This window comes from Nicotiana tomentosiformis, chromosome 4, assembly GCF_000390325.3.
Source record: "Nicotiana tomentosiformis chromosome 4, ASM39032v3, whole genome shotgun sequence".
Taxonomy (NCBI): Eukaryota; Viridiplantae; Streptophyta; class Magnoliopsida; order Solanales; family Solanaceae; genus Nicotiana; species Nicotiana tomentosiformis.
In genome coordinates this window covers 95,469,551-95,488,447 of record NC_090815.1, presented here as the reverse complement: position 1 = coordinate 95,488,447, position 18,897 = coordinate 95,469,551, and the positions used below count along the sequence as shown (strand labels likewise).

The window sequence follows — 18,897 nt, the reverse complement described above, 5'->3', positions numbered from 1 at the left end:
CTCCTCGTGTATTTTTCTCAAAAGTGCTTCTCAGAAAAGTACTTTTGGAGATGATAAGTGGGGATTTTGACTATTTATTAGCGCCTTTTAATTTTTGTTTTATTCTAAAAGCATTGAATTGGGTTTTCGAAAGTAATGGAATGTGCAAAATTACAGGAATGCTGGAAGTTGGACTCCCGAGATAAAATCCGACTAAAAAAGGAGTAATCTAAACACAATGCAATAAAGGGCACAGAAGCATGCAATGTGTTATCCGCAGAATTTCATCTCCGGCCGCAACCAAAGAAGGAAAAGTCAGCAGGCATTCGTGTAAATTGTGGACCACACATGAATTGTGCGGCCGCAAGAGATGGGCTTAAGATCAAGATCAGAGAGATGACAAAAAGACCAAGTCCAGAGCTTCATTGAATTGCAGACCGCATAAGATTTGTGCCACCACAGAAGATTGTCTTGCGGCCGTAATAATACTATTGCGGACCGCAGAAGAGTGCCTTGCGGCCGCAATTCTAAATCCGCGGACCGCAGTAATGTTGCCTCGCGGCCGCAGTTCAGAATTGTGCAACCGCAGAATCCTAGCTCCTGCTAGATAAAGAAGTGTGCGGAGCGCACATGGAATTGTGTGGCCGCAGAACCTCCCGAGGAGTATTTTTTTCCGAAATTTTTAGCCTTATATAAATAGATGAGATATTTTTTTCCCAATTAAAGGGTTCAACCTAGAGATATTAATAACCCAACTTGAGCTTTTATCAACTATTTTGTGTGATACCCATTTGGTCTTGAGAAAGCCAAAATAGAAAAAATCACTCTCTGACTGAGAGGTATTGAGTGGGCAATTGAGAGTTGATAGCTATAATACACCCCGATCAACAAAACAAGCATTAAGGTCTTTATCCCATTAGGCAAACACCTAGGTAATGGTTACAACCCTATTTTTTACCAATTTGAAAAACCTCAAAAATAACTATTCCTAGTCTTCTTTCTTTATTCTCCAATCTTTAGTATAAAATTAGAAATAGAAACAAAACCTTTTTATGAAGGTTCAAATCAAGATAATTCAATCATGCGCATTAGAATATATATACCCCTAACTCCCATCTTAGCTCCCTATGGATTCAACCCGACTCTTAGTTGGGTTTCATTATTGTAAACGACCGTTTCATACTTCTTTTGAGGTGTGCAATTAGAAGCGATCAGGAGACAAGATACATTTTTCTGCTTCTCAAAATATGTTGTTGCTTCTCTTCAAAAATACTTTTTCCATCTTAAAGCTTGGTCAAATACCTCAATTAGTTTGTCCAAAAAGGTACTTTTGGCCCAGAAAAAAGCTTGGCCAAACAGGCTATTAATATTTAACGCATTGATCCTTAAACTTGTTAAATGCCTCGCGCTATCTCTAGAGATTTGGGTAGAAAGGTAGTGACGGGGGAGAAGTTGATTTTGTATGTGTGTGTGTGTGTATATATATATATATATATATATATATATATATATATATAAATGAATTTTGTGTGGCTAACAAAGGATTAAGTGGGGGGCTTGACTAATGATAAAATTAAGGAGTTGGGGAGAAGTTGATGGCTATGGGGACTTGAGAGAGTAATTGAGACGCAAATAGTATGTGGACTAGGACAACTAATTGTATTAGAGGAGCAGCCAGAGAGATGGTAGGGGTCTTGAAGGGCAACTTTGATGGACATAGAGGCAGAGGCGGATCCAGGAATTGAAGGTGGCGGGTGTCATATTTACTTTAATGTATACCTTGACTATAATGTTTGTTATAAATGTATATTCGGTTATGTTCGATCTCTTCTAAGTTTATTCAAGCCAACTTAATAGGTTTTTGATTTACAAATATGAAAACTACGTATTTTATATATCTAGAAACAAATAGAATCAATATTTTGAATAATATATCATATCCCTATTATTAAAAATACAAGTAAAAACAAGATTTCCACTAGTGGAATTATATCTCTTCTTATATATTAATAAATTTTCACATGTAAAAATTAATAGTAATGCTTTTTACTTAGAGAATCACACTCTCTATTAAAGAAAGATTTGCATAAGTAAAATAATATCTTTGATAAGATAACTATACCAATTCAGAATAAGAAAAATAGAAAAAAAACATCTTCAATGGTTAAATTACATCCCATAAGTAAATGTAGAATTCTATAATTTATAAATCCCCAAAACTCAAAACCATAAATTTTATGTTTTTCTTTTGCAATACGTATGAAATTTTCATTACAATTTAAAAGTAAAAAGTTTTAAACTTAACACCACTAAAGAAAAGCACAAACAATTATGATTTGATGAACAAAAAAATTAAAAGAAAAGAACTTAGATATTTGAGGTTAAGAGCAACACTTTTATTTATCCACCGGATGCTTACACCAAATTGTACAAATTTTATTATGTCTTCTTCACTTCAAGAGTCGTCGTGATTTTAGCATCGTAGGTCTATGAAGTTTGAGGAAGTTAAGGGGGCAATTCATAAGATTAAAGGGGGAAGAGTGACCAGGCCAGACGAGATTCCCATGAAATTTTAGAAGAGCGCAGGTAAAGTAGGTATGGAGTAACTAACTGAGTTGTTTAATGTTATTTTTAGGATGATTAAAAGGCCCGAAGAACGGAGATGAAGTACAATGATCATGTTGTACAAGAATAAGAGTAATATTTAAAACTACAACAATTATAAGAATATCAAACTGCTAAGTCACACTATAAAAGTTTGAGAGGGTGATAGAAATGAGGACGAGAAGGGAGGTGTCGATTTTTACGGATTCATGCCGAGACGATCTGCCAATCATCTTTTAAGGAATTGGTGAAGCAGTATAGGTATAGGAAAAGAGACTTACATATGGTATTCTCTGACCTAGAAAAGGCATACGACAAAGTCCCAAGAGAGATTTTATGGAGATGCTCGAAGTCTAGAGGTGTACCTGTGTAATACATTAGAGTAATTATGGGCATGTACGATAAATACAAGACCCGAGTGAGAGCAGTAGGAGGAGACTCGGGACACTTCTTAGTCGAGATAGGATTGCACCTAGGATTAACTCTTAGCTCATTTTTATTTACTATGTTGATATATGAATTGACACAACATATTAAAGTGGAGATACCATAGTGTATGTTATTTACAGATGATATAATTGATTGAAAAGACACGTGGCAGAGTTAACGACAAGCTGGAGGTTTGGAGACAGACCCTAAAATCGAAGGACTTCATATTGAGCACGACTAAAATGAAGTATATGGAGTGTAAGTTTAAAGACACAACACATGAGGTGGGTAGGAAAATAAGGATTTATACACAAGACATCCCCAAGAGAGAAAACTTCAAGTATTTTGGGTCTATAATTCAGAAAAACGAGGAGATCGACGATGATATCACATATCATATTGGAGTTGAATGGATAAAATGAAGGCTCACATCTGTTATCCTGTGTGATAAGAATGTGTTATCAAGACGTAAAGGTAAGTTCTATAGAGTAGTTGTTAGACCAACTATGTTGTATGGGATAAAATATTGGCCAATTAAGAACTTACACGTTCAAAAGATGAACATAGCAAAACTAAGGATATTTAGATAAATGTGTGGCATTTTGTTTGCCCGTAAAATGGTACAATTGAATTTATACATGGTTTATAGATAAATAAATTAATTTGATCCAAAAATAATAAATAAATTAGACAGAAATAGAAGACTTAGCCTTAGAATTGAAATAGACAGCAATTATCTTAGTTCCGGGCGCAGAGCTACCGGGAGCGATAAGTACAATACAAATAAGCAACAAAGTAAAATGTTATTGTGCTTTTGATAGAATATAGTGTATGCTTGTCAGAAAATTCGTGTCTTTTACAATGATAGTAGAGCTCACTATTTATAGTTGTACCTAGGGAACAAGGTCCTAGGATTAAGCTCCTCTTTAATGACAATTATAAGGGCTATTGAAGGATGTGTAACGAAAGGAAGTAAATGTCATATTCTCTATAACGGATCATGTACTTAATGCTATAGAATATTCTTCATTGAATGCTACCGGATGGCGACATTAATTTGTTCGTAATGAGTATCATTCTCTCTGGTGACAAGCGAGATCATTGCCTTCGGATTTAGCTATCTTCTGCCTTCAGTTCCACGTTCCGCTTTCTCATGCGATCATTAAATATAAACATATTTTACCCTATACAAATAGTCCCCCTGCTTTCCGATGGCATAACTTTGTGTGGCCGGAAAATTGGTAGAAATAACTTTTTTTGGCGGGAAACTCTTTGACTCCCCTCCCCCCCTCCCCCGAAAAGTTTCTGACGGTTGATTAGACACACATCTCTTCGCATTTAATGCCCCAAACACGCGTCATCTCATGATTTAGCATTGCTTTTGCCAGTTATTGAGGTAATTATAGACATGATTTTAGTCGCATATACCTTTACTTATACGCATCAAACCTCTTTATTTATACTTTATAATTCTCTACATTTTCTCAAACTCTCTTTACTCAACTCGTACTTTGTCTTCAACCTTTCTTTAACTTTCTTCTTCAAAAAAACCTTTTCTCTTTTCTAATAAAAATGGCCTCTTCTTCTAGAAACTCTAGTTCTTCAAAGAACAAAGGTAAAGCTGATGATGTTGCTCCTCCTACGGTGAGCTCCATCATCCCAAAGAGTCTTGCAACCACCAAAGACTTTGAAGAGAAATACCCTTCCGCTCACCCTCGTACGTGGGCCGTTAGCATATATCCTTCTTTCATTTAGTCCTTCAAGTATTCTTGCTATGAAGGAAGACTGCCACTGTGAAGATTTAGACATTATCGCTCCAGATCTGGCGGAGCACGTAACCTTACCCGGGAAGGTTTTTACGTATTTCTACATGTATCCCTTCACCTTGGGACCGTTCTCTTTGAGTGGAGAACTTGAATCTGTCATCGTGGAGTTCTACATCCGCTACCAGGTGTGCTTGGCACAAGGAAGTCCATCTGTGTGGAGGACAGTCGCTTGTCTTTGGAACCTGTGCTAGGAGACGGAGAAGAGCTAACCCTAGCTCGATTGATGAGCCTCTATTTCCCCAAGATCTTTCGCGGGGGAACGATAAATTTTAGCAAGTGTGGCCACCATGCTCTACTATCCATTATAATTGATGACAATGATCGTAGGTGGATGAAATGGTTCGTTTCAATCGCTACCAGGGACATCATTCCGGCTATGGCTTCATCTTTTTCAGAATTATGGAACTGCACTCGTAAGTTCACCATTTATCTTTTCTTCCATTAAAGATCATTCCATATCGTTATTAACCCTTCTTCTTTTGCTTATTTCAGCGACTCGGTGGATACCACGTAGTGTTGAAGGCCTGAACCAATGGGTCTAGAAATTTTTGGACGTTACTACGCTCGAGACCCGTACGTTGAAATAATAATCCCTTAAATATGGGTGGAAGGCCAAAAATCATGGTAAGCCAAACTCATTTTGTTTTTACCTTTTTGAATAAGGAAGTTGTTTAACTTTTCTCTCCTGTTGGATTCAGGTCTACCCCAGGGCTCAGTTGTCTTCCCCGAGGAAGACATTTTGGCTAATCCTGCTGATGCGGCGAGGCTACTGCAGGAGACTTTTACACAGACAAGTATCTCTGGGCCTGCTTTTGGTATGAGTGCTTCTTCTCGGAGTCCCCGGCCGGGGAACAAGCAACCAAAAAGAAGACTTTCCTCCTCGACCAGGGAAAAAAATAAAAAGGCAAAGAGCATCAGTCCCGAGTCATCTCCAGAAGTTGTGATGATGAGCCCCTCACCCGGGTCGGCTATAGACACGTAGTGATTGACGATGATGGGGAAGCCAGCGAGGAGAGGGCTTCTCTACATAGAAGACAACAAGGAGAGGGCTTCTCTACATAGTTACACCAACCGAGGATGATGCCTCAGTACTAATGGGGGAGTATGAGATGGTAGAAAATGCTAACTCTCGCTTCCGGATCTCAGTCATTATGCATGGTACTGTGAGGTTGAGTACAGGGTCCCTGCCATTTTTAGTTGGTGAGCAACCAACAACCAGCGTTGTGCTTGTCGCAGTCACTTCTCATCCTTCAACGCCATCAGCTTCGTCTCCTTATTCACCAACTCTTCCTTCGCCACCAGCAACTGTCACATCATCTCCACCGGCCCGAATTGCCCAAGAAGAGGATGTCCCTCTCCCCAATCCCCTGTTCACGGGAACTTTAGGCAAAATTATGCTGCCCCCTCAGAAGATCCGCAAAGGAGGAGGAGCGTTACTCTCTCGGCCTCTACCGGATGTCACCTATTATCGTGGCCGGTGGAACTTGTAAACTATCTGAAGCCTTTGGCTTCAGAAAAAGATAGGGAAAAGATATAAGCTCTCTCGGTAGAGTGTTTGTTGAACAATTCTATGCACAATGCAGTAACGGTATATTCTTCGTTTCCTTCGTTGTCTATTCTATCTTTGATATAGTAGCATTTTGAATTTGGCATTTTTTGTTTTGCAGGCCAACTTCCTTGCTTCTGAGGGCCTCCAAAGTTTGATTCGAGATAAAAGAGGAACTTACCTCCGAGTGAGTTCAACTTTAGGCCGAGCGAGACCAAATTGTTGCTCGTCTCTCAGAGCTGGAAGCTAAAGCTGTTGAGGCCATTATGTTGGAGGCTCGGTTGCAGCAAAGCGAGCAAGAAATGGAGACCCTTAGCCAAGAAGTCTCCCCGTTGAGGGATCAATTTGAAGAAGCTAGGGCAAAATGTGTTGAAATCCGTAATGCCATTCTTGTTGCATCCGATCGTGAGGCTACCTCCGCTGAAAGATTGAACAATTTGGAGGCGGCCTTAAACTCCAAAACTGAAGAGTTTGCTGCCGCCAGGGTGAGATATGCCTAATTGGAGGAGAAGCATAAAAAGACCATTGAGCTAATAGACTTTTTAGCTCTACTATCCGTGATCTCGACGTCAGCCTCCGGTCCGCTAGATCGGCGCGGGAAAGCCATTCTGTCGAGGTTGACCAACTTAAAGAAGAACTCAAGCATCGAGCGGCTTCCCTCGTTGTTAAAAAAACATATGCTATGTACAACATGAGGAGAAAAACCTTGGAAAAGGCTAAAGTGGGTGTCGTTGACTTTGATGCCGAAATTGCTAAGGCCCGTGAGCTAAAGTTGGCTGATAAAAATGTTCTTCCGGCCAGACCTGATGCTACTGATTCTTCTGGTTCCGGTTTTGAGTTCTCGGGAACTGAAGAGGAACCAGAAGGAGATGATGCTGAAGGCAAAAATGACGAAGGCCAGGATATCGAACCGACAACAGATCTATCCACTTCTCCAGTGGATGTGGATGCTTCTCTTCCTCTGGGTTCCGGAGATACAGAAGTTAGCCCATGATTTCCTTTTCCAAACTTTTGTATTGGAGCAGTTTGGCACATTCATTGTAAATAAAAAACACTTTTTTGTTCAAGTATCATATAAGTTTAACTTTTCGGAGTACTTTCATTTAAACATTTGCGCAAGTTTGCTCTTTGCGTCTTTTTCGTTTAAGTGTTTGCGCAAGTTTTATTGTTTACGTCTGATCATGCAAGGCTTCAGGTGTATTCTCCCCCTAAAGCATTTGGATTCTGAGCATAAGATCTTCCGAAATCAACCCTTTAACGTAAGGGATTTCATAAGAGAGGGCCATCTTATATTTACGGTACTCTTGAAGAGGATGTCTCGTATTCATTACGGCACTAGAATTTGAAGTACTTGTTTAACTTTCAAATGATAAAATTAATTCATCGTTCAGACAAGAAACAAGATAGAAATAAAAGGACTTTACTTTATTCCTTCTATTTTCAAAAGTACATAAGCATTCATTGTGCTAAAAAGAAATTGACATTTCTTGTGGCTAACTTGTACAACTTATTTCTATGGGGTTGGCCGTGCAGTTCCCGGTCCTGATGATACAATTATGTTTCCGAGTTTCGTATTCCGGTCGAAGCGATAGTCATTGTTACTATATCCTCATATCACCCCCCCCCCCCCAGTGTTCGAATGCGAAGAATGCGAATTAGAACACTAGAGTTTCACACCTTCGAGGATTCCACTAGTGAATTACTAGATAATCTTCAGTTCGTAACAAACTTCACTTCTCCTTAGGAATTAATGCTACCGAGGCAAAGATTGACTAACAATACCTCAGTGGCTTGCACTTGTGAACGGTCGGGTAATCTCTGTTCGCCAGCAAACTCAACTTCCTAGTAGGAACTTTACTATCGAGCAAATCAAACTGCTTCGTAGTGGTTCTTCGCTTGTCTGCCTTGTCATTTGAAGCTCTTATTGCTGTTGTTGAAACTTCCTTCATAGTATGCTTTACGTTGCTGCCTCATTAAAAACCTTGCTAGAAAAAACCAATTGAGAAAAAAATTAGATGAAGGACAAAAGAGTGCAACACATACTTTCAGTACATGTGATGTTCCAGTTGCTTGGAAACTTTTCTACATCTTGATTTTCTAACTCGTATGACCCTTTCTCGGTGACAGCTGAAACCCGCTAGGGGCCTTCCTATGTTGGACCTAGCTTTCCCTCATTGAGTTCCCGGGTGTTCTGAGTTATATTTCTTAAAACCAAGTCTCCTAATTTTAAATAGCGTAGGTTGGCCCTTCGATTATAATATCTCTATATTCGCTGCTTTTGAGATGCCATCCTTATATGCGCCAAGTCCATGCGTTCGTCGAGAAGCTCCAAATTGACTAACATTACTTCACAGTTTGCTTCTTCGTTTGGCCGGAAATACCTCATGGTAGGTTCGCCTACTTTCACCGGGATCAGGGCCTCTGCCCCATACACAAGAGAAAAAGGAGTTTTCCCTGTGCTTGATTTGGTTGTTGTTTGGTACGCCCATAGTACACCTGGAAGCTGTTCGAGCCATTTTCCTTTAGCTGCTTTCAATCTCTTTTTGAGATTCTATATGATCACTTTGTTCGTTGATTCTGCTTGCCCGTTTGTGCTCAGATAATAAGGTGATGATGTGGTCCTCTTGATTTAAAAGTCTTCGGGGAATTTTATGATTTTTGCGCCTATAAATTGTGGCCCATTGTCGCGTGTTATTTCTTTTGGTATCCCAAATCTGCAAATTATGTTCTCCCACAAGAAATCTACTACTTCACATTCGCCGATCTTCTGATAAGGACATGCTTCAACTCACTTAGAAAAATAGTCAGTTAAAATCAAAAGAAATCTCACCTTACCGGGAGCCGGTGGTAATGGTCCGATGATATCCATTCCCCACTTTATGAACGACCATGGTGACAGAACTGAGTGTTGTGGCTCTGCCGGTTGATGTACCATCAATGCATAGCATTGACATTTATCGCATTTTTGAACATTAGCTTTAATGTCTTGCTGCATCCAAGGATAATAGTATCCTGTCCTTATTAATTTTAGTACTAAGGAATCTGCTCCCGAGTGATTTTCACAGATCCCCTCATGGACTTCTCGCATAATAGAGGCTATCAAACATCGGGCCAACGGGTCTTGGAATAATTTTCTGTATAATTGACCTCCTTTGAAACTATATCGTATGGCCTTAGTTCATAGCGCCTAAGATTCCTTAGGATCCTCAGGCAGTTTTCTGCGTTCGAGATAATCAATAATTTCGTTTCTCTAGTCCTGGACCAAGTTAGTCGCGTTTGCTTCGTAATAGCTATCCGCATCCAGTACCGAGTGCATAAGCTGTACAACCTTACCGGAGTCTGTTCCTTTTATTTTCATGGAAGAGCCGAGGTTAGCTAATGCATCTGCTTCTGTATTTTCTTCCCTCGGGATATGCGTGATTTACCATTCCTGGAACCAAGCGAGCAGAGCCTGAACCTTCATTACGTATTGTTGCATGCATTCCTCCTTGGCTTCGAAGATCCTATTGACCTGATTTACCACCAACTGGGAGTCACATTTGATTTCTATGACCTTAGAGTCCAGTACCCTGGCAAATTCAATCCCTGCAATCAAAGATTTATACTCCGCCTCATTGTTAGTCAGCGGGACCGCTCTTATGGCCTGCCTTAGGGTTTCCCCCGAAGTCATAATTAGTACTATGCCGAGCCCGGACCCTTTTATGTTGGAAGCTCCATCCGTGAATAGGGTCCACACTCCTAATGTCGATTCTAACAATATCACTGCTTCTTTGGTTGCCAAAGGTAACAGTCCCTGACTAAAATCGGCCATAAAGTCGGCCAAAACTTGTGACTTAATCGCAGTCCTAGGTTTATATTCTATATCAAATTCACTCATTTCGACGGCCCACTTAGCCAACCTACCCAAACGTTCGAGTTTATAAAGGATATTCCGTAGGGGAAAAGTTGTCACCGCACCTATCATATGACATTGGAAATAACGCCTAAGTTTTTGAGCGGCGACTACGAGAGCTAAGGCCAATTTTTTCAGATGTGGGTAGTGAATTTCTGCTCCCGTTAAAATTTTACTAACATAATAGATAGGAGATTGTGTACATTCATCCTCACAGACTAAAACAACATTTACTGCTACCTCCGAGACTGCTAAGTAGACCAACAATTTTTTGCCTTATTCCGGTTTCGATAGTAACGGAGGACTTGACAAATACCTTTTATAATCCCTCAAATCCTGTTGATATTCTGCAGTCCATTCGAATTTGTTCTTCTTTTTGAGCAGCGAGAAGAAATGATGGCATTTCTCTGAAAACCAGGAAATGGATCTACTTAAAGCGGCCAATCTCCTTTTTAGCCTTTGAACTTCTGTTACGCTTGATAGATGGTCTGGGATGTCTTTGATGGCCTTGATTTTATCAGGGTTAACCTTGATCCCCCTTTGTGACACAGGAACCTACCGGAGCTGACCCCAAACGCGTACTTCTCGAGGTTAAGCTTCATGTTGTGCTCCCTTAAGATGTCAAAAGTTTCTTGCAAGTGCTTGAGTTGATCACATGTGTTCAAAGACTTAACAAGCATATCGTCTATGTAAACTTCCATGGTTTTCCCTATTTGCTTTTCAAATAACTTGTTCGGCAATGGGAATGAATCTTTTGGGCACGCCTTATTTAAGTCCTTATAGTCTACGCACATGCGAAATTTATTATTTTTCTTTGGAACTACTACTACGTTAGCTATTCAGTTGGGATACTTTACCTCTCGGATTGAACCAATATCAACTAGGCGAGTTACCTCTTCTTTGACGAATTTATTTCTGGCCTCGTCAATAGGATGTTTTTTTGTCTTACTGGAGGAATACTAGGATCCAAACTTAGCTTTTTTACAGCCACTTCCAACGGGATACCTATCATATCTGCACACGACCACGCAAAATAGTTGACATTAAATTTAAGAAATTCAATAAATCCAGACCTGAGTTCGGGGTGCAATTCTGTCCCCGAGTGGAATTTTCGATCCAAGAATTTCTCGAACAATGCGACTTGCTCAAGTTCTTATGCTTTGGACTTTGTTGCATCCGTCTCTTCTGGTACCTGGAAATACCTTGGAACCTGATAGGATTCCGACGCCCATTCCCCCTGGTTGGCTTCGCTTGGCTCGGGAACAGGCGCCAGCTCCTGTAATTGTTATGTCGCATGCTCCTTCCCTTTACTACTGGAGACTGAGATTGCATTCATCTCCCTTGCTGCCGGTTGGTCACCTCTTATTTGTTTAGCTCCCTCGGGAGTTGGAAATTTTAGCAATTGATGATTTGTTGATGGCACAACCATCATTTCATGCAGCCATGGTCTCCCGAGGATGATATTGTAACCCATGTTGCCATCCACTACCTCGAAAAGGGTCATCTTCATCATCCCCTTAGCATTCGTGGGTAGCAAGATTTCTCCCCAGGTTGTCACGCTTGCTAGATTGAACCCGGCAAGGAGTTTTATGGCCGGAATGATACTTCCGGTGAGCTTGGCTTGCTCCAACACTCTCCATTGGATGATACTGGCCGAACTTCCTGGATCTACCAAAACACGTTTAATCTTAAAATCTAAGACATTTAGAGAAATTACCAGGGCGTCGTTATGCGGTAGCAGCAGTCCATCAGCGTCTTCCTCCGCAAAACTAATATCGTCTTCAGCAACTTCCCAGAGTCTTTTGTTGTGGGTCACTGATACCTTTGTCTTTATTGCCGCCGAAAATGTAACCCCGTTAATCTCGTTCCGGCCGAAGATCATGTTGATCGTCAAGTGTGGGGGGTCATCTCCTACTTTTGAAGGCTCTACATTATCACGATTATGACCATAGTTTTTTTTTAGCCTGGTTGCTTAAAACTTCCCTGAGATGGCCATTTTTCAACAATGTCGCCACCGCTTCGCGCAGATGCCGGCAGTCTGCAGTCCGGTGATCGTTTGTCCCTTGGTATTCACACCACAAATTAGGATCCCTTTGGCCGTGGTCAGATCTCAATGGCTTCGGGAACTGTGCTTCCTTAATGTTTCTCATAGCCGATACCAACTTCACTACGATGACGTTGAAGTTGTATTTGGAAAGTCTGAGGAATGAAGAATATGACGTTTTCTTATTTTACAACGACTTGTTGTTTCGGCCGCGATCGGTTCTCCTGTCGTTATCAAATCTATCCGCCGATCGAAAACCTCTGCCACATCCTTCGGCCCGTTCATAGGGCAAAAACCGACTCCTTGAAGACCGTCGATCCGTATCAAAGTCGTCTTTAGATTTCTCTTTATTCTTCTCCGATACCGACCTTTAACCAATGCCGGGAAACCAAGTTGATTATCTTCAATCTTTATTTTTGACTCGTATCGATTGTGAACATCCGCCCAAGTTGTTTCCTGGAACTCGAGCAAACTTTCTTTCAATTTTCGAGAAGTGTCGGAACTTCTCGAATTCAAACCTTTGGTGAATGCTTCGGTCGCCCATTCATCCGGAACGACTGGTAGCAACATCCTTTCCTTTTGGAACGTAGTTACAAACTCCCGCAGCAACTCAAACTCTCCTTATGCAATTCTGAATATATCGGCCTTTCGGGCTTGTACTTTTCTAGGCCCAACATGGGTCTTGATGAAAGAATCCGCGAGCATCTCAAATGAGTCTATGGAATGTTCGGGCAAAAGCGAATACCACGTTAGGGCTCCCTTCATAAGAGTCTCCCCGAATTTCTTCAGCAAAACCGACTCAATCTCGTGGGGAGCTAAATCGTTTCCCTTTACCGTCGTTGTATAGGTGGTGATATGCTCCTGAGAATCCGAAGTCCCATCATACTTCGGCACATCTGGCATATTAAACCGCTTCGGGATTAGTTCTGGTGTCGCTCTTGGTTTATACGGCAATTGTGTGTACTTCTTTGAGTCCAGTCCTTTCAGCACCGGTGGTGCACCCGGAATTTGATCCATGCAGGCATTTACTTCCCTCATAAATCGCATGAGATCGATTTTAAAGAGATCACTCTCATTGTTGTGACTGGATCTGTTCCCCCCAGCACCATCGGAGCCAACCTTGCCCATCGGGGTATTGTTGTCGACCCTCTGCGTCGTTTGGTTTGCGGGAGCACCGGAAAGAACTGGGCCTCGCCTATTTGCGTTGTTGGAAGCGCCCGACAATGCCTGCTTCAGTTCCATCATGACCTTATCATGTCGTGTGAGATGGCCTATAATGGCCTCCTGTTGCTCTTGCAAGACTCTGACCCCTTCGATGACATGCTCTTCTTCAGCATCATCAGGAGTTGCCTCCTGAACATATCGCGGATATCGGTCGTCATGGACCGCCGTGGCCTCGTTCCCCTCGTTGCGGGTATCACTGATTGAATCCTCGTGCTGAGGTTGATTTCCTTGGGCCTCAACGTTGTGAGTGTTGTTGACACCATTATCTATTTTTAATGATCTAACAACAAAGAATCAAACAAGTTAGTAACATATGCAGGGATCAATTCAATTACACGACTGTTTATGTCCCACGGTGGGCGCCAAACTGTTTGTCCGTGAAATGGTACAGTTGAATTTATACGTGATTTATAGACAAGTGAATTAATTTGATCCAAAATTAATAGATGGATTAGACAGAAATATAAGACTTAGCCTTAGAATTGAAATAGACGGCAGATATCTTGGTTCCAGGCGTAGAGCTACCGAAAGAGATAAGAACAATACAAATAAGCAAGAAAGTAAAATGTTATTAAGCTTTTTATAGAATATAGTGTATGCTTGTCAGAAAATTTGTGTCTTTTATAATGATAGTAGAGCTCACTATTTATAGTTGTACCTAGGGAACAAAGTCCTAGGATTAAGCTCCTCTTTAATGACAATTATGAGGGTCATTGAAGGATGTATAACGACATGCGGTGAATGCCATATTTTCTGTAACTGATCATGCACTTAATGTTGTAGAGCTACCGGACGACGGCATTAATTTTGTCGTTATGTGTATCATTTTTTTCGGTGACAAGCGAGATCATTGCTTTCGGGTTTAGCTATCTTCTGCCTTCGGTTCCACGTGTCACTTTCTCATGCGATCATTAAATATGAACATATTTTACCTCATACACATATTAGGAGACAAAAAATTAGGAATGAAGATATACGGGGCAACATGTGAGTGGCCTCAATGGTGGACAAGATGCGAGGCTGAGATATTTCGGGCATGTGAAGTGGAGGAGCATAGATTCCCTAGTGAAGAGGTGTGAGAGGTTGACAATGATAGGTCTAAAGAGAGGTAGAGGTAGACCAAGGAAGAACTGGAGAGATGTGATTAGACAAAACATGACATATCTTTAACTCACTGAGGACATGAACCTAGTTAGGAGAATATGGAGGTCGAGGATTATGGTTGAAGGTTAGTAGTAAGTCGAGCGAATAGTGCATAGGTAGAAAAATATGGAGGTCGATTCCTTCCCTTTATGTGGGAGAGCATGATTCTAGTTTAGAGCACCTTAGATGCTCCCTCTTCTCCTTTCCAATATTATTATTATTATTATTATTATTATTATTATTATTATTATTATTATTATCTTATCCTTTAATTTTATGACTACATATATTTTTTTATTTTGGTTAGTTTTACTATTTTTTGATACTTACTTTTCTGTCTACAGTATTTTGATCATTGTTTTTTTGCTTTTGTATTGACAAGCCTATTTTGAATTTTTTTTTGAGTCGATGATCTATTGAAAATATCTTTCTATCCCATAAAAGTATAGGTAACATTGGTGTATACCCTACTTTTTCTAAATTTCACTTGTGAGATCACATTGAATATATTATTATTGTTGTATTAATTAAAGTTGTTGCCTCGTTCTTCTCCTTTTAACTCTTGAAGAGGACGAGGTATTTTTTTTTTAATCAGAAAAGAAGATAAAAGACGGTATAACATTTTGTTATGGGTAATAATGGTGTTGCGTTTCCGATAGCAAAAACAAGGCTATTTCGGTTAGAAAAAAGAATATCCAAAATTTCCGGTATATATAGTGTTATTATAATATTTTATTATATTGACCCACAAGATATGCATAATCCTCACCATGCAATGTTTCTAGGTGTCGTCTCCTCCTCCTCATATCATCTTCCTTAAAGAATGTATTTTGCCAATTTTACTGTTTTAATCATCTAGGTAAGGTCTACTGTTCTAAGACTTCAAGAAAATGAGTGTATCATTATGAAGAAGTGAATTCAAATTATCGGACAATTCTAAACCTTAATTAGGTTTTTACAACACTACTAGAAATTCGCTAAAAACCGATCAAATATTTTCGATCAACGTTGGTCGGTCAAAAAAAAAAGATCAAAAACTGTCCAGCTTGGACGGAAACTAGTGGAAAAAACAAATTTATATTTTTTTAAACTAAATACCGACCAACGTTGGTCGGTAAATTGGTCAACGAATTAACCCAGCTGGTCAGACAAGAAAATTTTGGATTACCGACCAACGTTGGTCGGTAATCTGGACCCAATTTTTTAAATTTTAATAATTATTTTATTATTTAAAATATTTTATAATATTTAAGAATTTATATTTAAAATTACCGACCAACGTTGGTCGGTTAATGCAGGGGAAGCATTTACCGACCAACTTTGGTCGGTAACTATTATTTTCTGCAAAATAACCGACCAAAGTTGGTCGGTTATTACGTCAACATTGGTCAAACTTTTGAATTACTTTTATATTTACTATCTAAATAATATAAATGTTATTCGTTAACACTTTTGTAATACAAATAATGAATATACTAACATACACTATATATAACATGCTATATATATAGTTAAAGTATTAAATGAAGTGTGTGTGTGTGTATGTGTATGTGTATATATAGAGAGAGAGGTATAGCCATATATATATAAGAACACGAAGTGCTAGGACCACAGGGTCGGGTACTTTTAGGGATAGACTTGTGAAGATCCTAATTAGTATATATAATTTATCATCAAATATATCTATTTGTAAATTGATTCATCGACTTATAACTTACTTAGATGCATCGATGAATATTAAAAATAAAACGTTTGACCTATATCGACTAATAGTAAAAACAAAACGTCTCGACCTATATCGATTAATCTATGTCATGCATTATTAGTGATGAATGAATGAAAAATAGAAGAATTAATACTAAACATCTTTGACATATATATATATATATATATATATATATATATATATATATATATATATATATATATATATATATATGGATCACAAATTAAATAAACGAAAGAAGTTATTAGTATTAAGTAAACGAGTTAAATTAATAGGTCAAACATGGTCAAACTTTAACAAGCTATATATATACACACTAACATATACTATAGCAAGCTATATATATATAGTTAAAGTATTACAGTGAAGTGTATTTGTGTGTGTATGTGTGTGTGTGTGTGTGTGTGTGTGTGTGTATATATATATATATATAGTTATAGCCGTATATATATAAGAACGCGAAGCGCTAGGATCACAGGGTCGGGTTCTTTTAGGGATAGACTTATGAAGATCCTAATTAGTATATATACTTTATCATCAAATATATCTATTTGTAAATTGATTCATCGACTTATAACTTACTTAGATGCATCGATGAATATTTATCGATGATTCATCAAAACGTCTCGACCTATATATCGATTAATGTATGTCATGCATTATTAGTGATGAACGAATGAAAAAAGAAGTTATTAGCATCAATTACAATATAGTGTATGTGTGTGTGAGAGAGAGAAATTACTCACATACTTAATTATAACTTAAAAAATTTACTTAGATAGATGTTATTATAATTTATTAAAAGTAAATAGTTAATATAATTATTTATAAAGATTATGCTTATAGTTTATAATTATTTATAATAATTGTACAGTTAAATAAAATAAATGCTTATAGTTTATAATATTTTAAGAAAAAAAACACAAAAAAAAGAATTTAATTTTTTTTAAAAAAAACCGACAAACGGTCAACACTTAATTTACCGACCAAAATTACTGACAAACTTTGGTTGGTAATTCTGAAATCAGAATTGAAATAACGGGGGAACCCCCATTTCTCTTTTACCTTCCCCTCTCCTTCTCGATTTCCCTCACTCAATACCTTCCCCTCTCCTTCTCTATTTCCCTCACATAAATCCCATTCCCCACCCCGCGTTGCCACCGCCCAGCCCCCGCCATCGCCGTGCCATCGCTGTCGCCGCTGCCACTGTCACTGTCGCCCCTCTCCTTCTCCACCTCCTAAAAAATCTAGGTTTGAATTACAACCCATTTATTTATTATTTTTAGGTTTTGTTAATTATTTATGAATTAGTTTCAATTGATTAGTGTTTTAATTATTTAAACATTGCATTTTATTGAGGATTAGGGTTTAGGTCTTATTTTAATTAGTTTTATTAACTAATTAGTTTTATTAATTAGTCAATTAGTTATGAATTAGTTTTAATTGATGAGTGTTTCAATTTTGAGTTTGTATTATTTTGAATAGTTTAGTTAGAATTGAATTATTAACTTTGTATTGTCTTGAATAGTTTAGTTAGAATCTAGGGTTTAGGATTTGTTCTTGTGAATCGAACTTTTAGGGTATGGGTTGAATTTCTTGTCACGGCCCCAAATTCCCTCCGTAGGATATCGTGATGGCACCTAGCCTCTAAGACTAGGTAAGCCTATTAATGCGGAATAATAATAAATATCTGAAATAAATAAACTACAATTCAAACAATTTCAACTCCCAAAACTCGGTAGAAATAAGTCACAAGCTTCTAAGAATTTATTCTCTATGTCTCTATATATCAGAGTTTAAAGCAAATAAGGAAGACAACATAGTAAGATAGAAGGGGACTCTGGAGTCTGCAGACGCTGGCAGATATACCTCGAAGTCTCCTCGTATAGCTAGTTTAGTGATGCGTGGTCTGAAAAGATGTACCTGGATCTGCACAAAAAGATATGCAGAAAGCGTAGTATGAGTACACTACAGTGGTACCCAGTAAGTGCCAAGCCTAACCTCGATAGAGTAGTGACGAGGTCAGGTCAGGCCCCACTGGAGAATAAATAATGGCATGATAAAATGTTTAAACAATATTATAAGATAAAATGACAATAAAAATGAATCAAGTAATATATCACATTTAATTACATCAAATAATGGAAAATAAATACCTCATAGAAGCAAAACAGAATTCTTTTCAACTTTAAGAAAATCACAACAATAATCAAAGGCAACTACGGCCATAAATCAATATCAACAAGGGCACTCCCGAGATACCGCCTTGTAGTCCCAAATCATAAACAAATTCACAATATCTCATTTCCTTATCTCACCGTGGGAGCCTTCACAATTTATTTTAAAGAAAATATTTTTTTTGAAATAGCATCTCGCGTTTTAGCCATCCTTATTACACCGCATGACTTTTAGTAGTTTCCCCTACTAGCCACGCGTATCAAGCCACCCTTATCTCACTGCATGCGTTTCAATACCCAGACCTGA

At 38.7% G+C, this 18,897-nt stretch overlaps 1 protein-coding gene across 1 annotated transcript; it reads right to left on the bottom strand.

The window, feature by feature from the left end:
- Positions 1-11,561: 11,561 nt before the first annotated feature.
- Positions 11,562-12,158, bottom strand: LOC138910177 (uncharacterized). Its single transcript, XM_070201399.1, has one exon. The coding sequence runs from the start codon at positions 12,156-12,158 to the stop codon at positions 11,562-11,564; it is 597 nt and encodes a 198-aa protein (XP_070057500.1).
- Between the last annotated feature and the right edge of the window lie 6,739 nt (positions 12,159-18,897).

Excerpts from the sequence above, each read along its gene's own strand:
- LOC138910177 (XM_070201399.1), bottom strand. The coding sequence starts at position 12,158 with ATGATCTTCGGCCGGAACGAGATTAACGGGGTTACATTTTCGGCGGCA.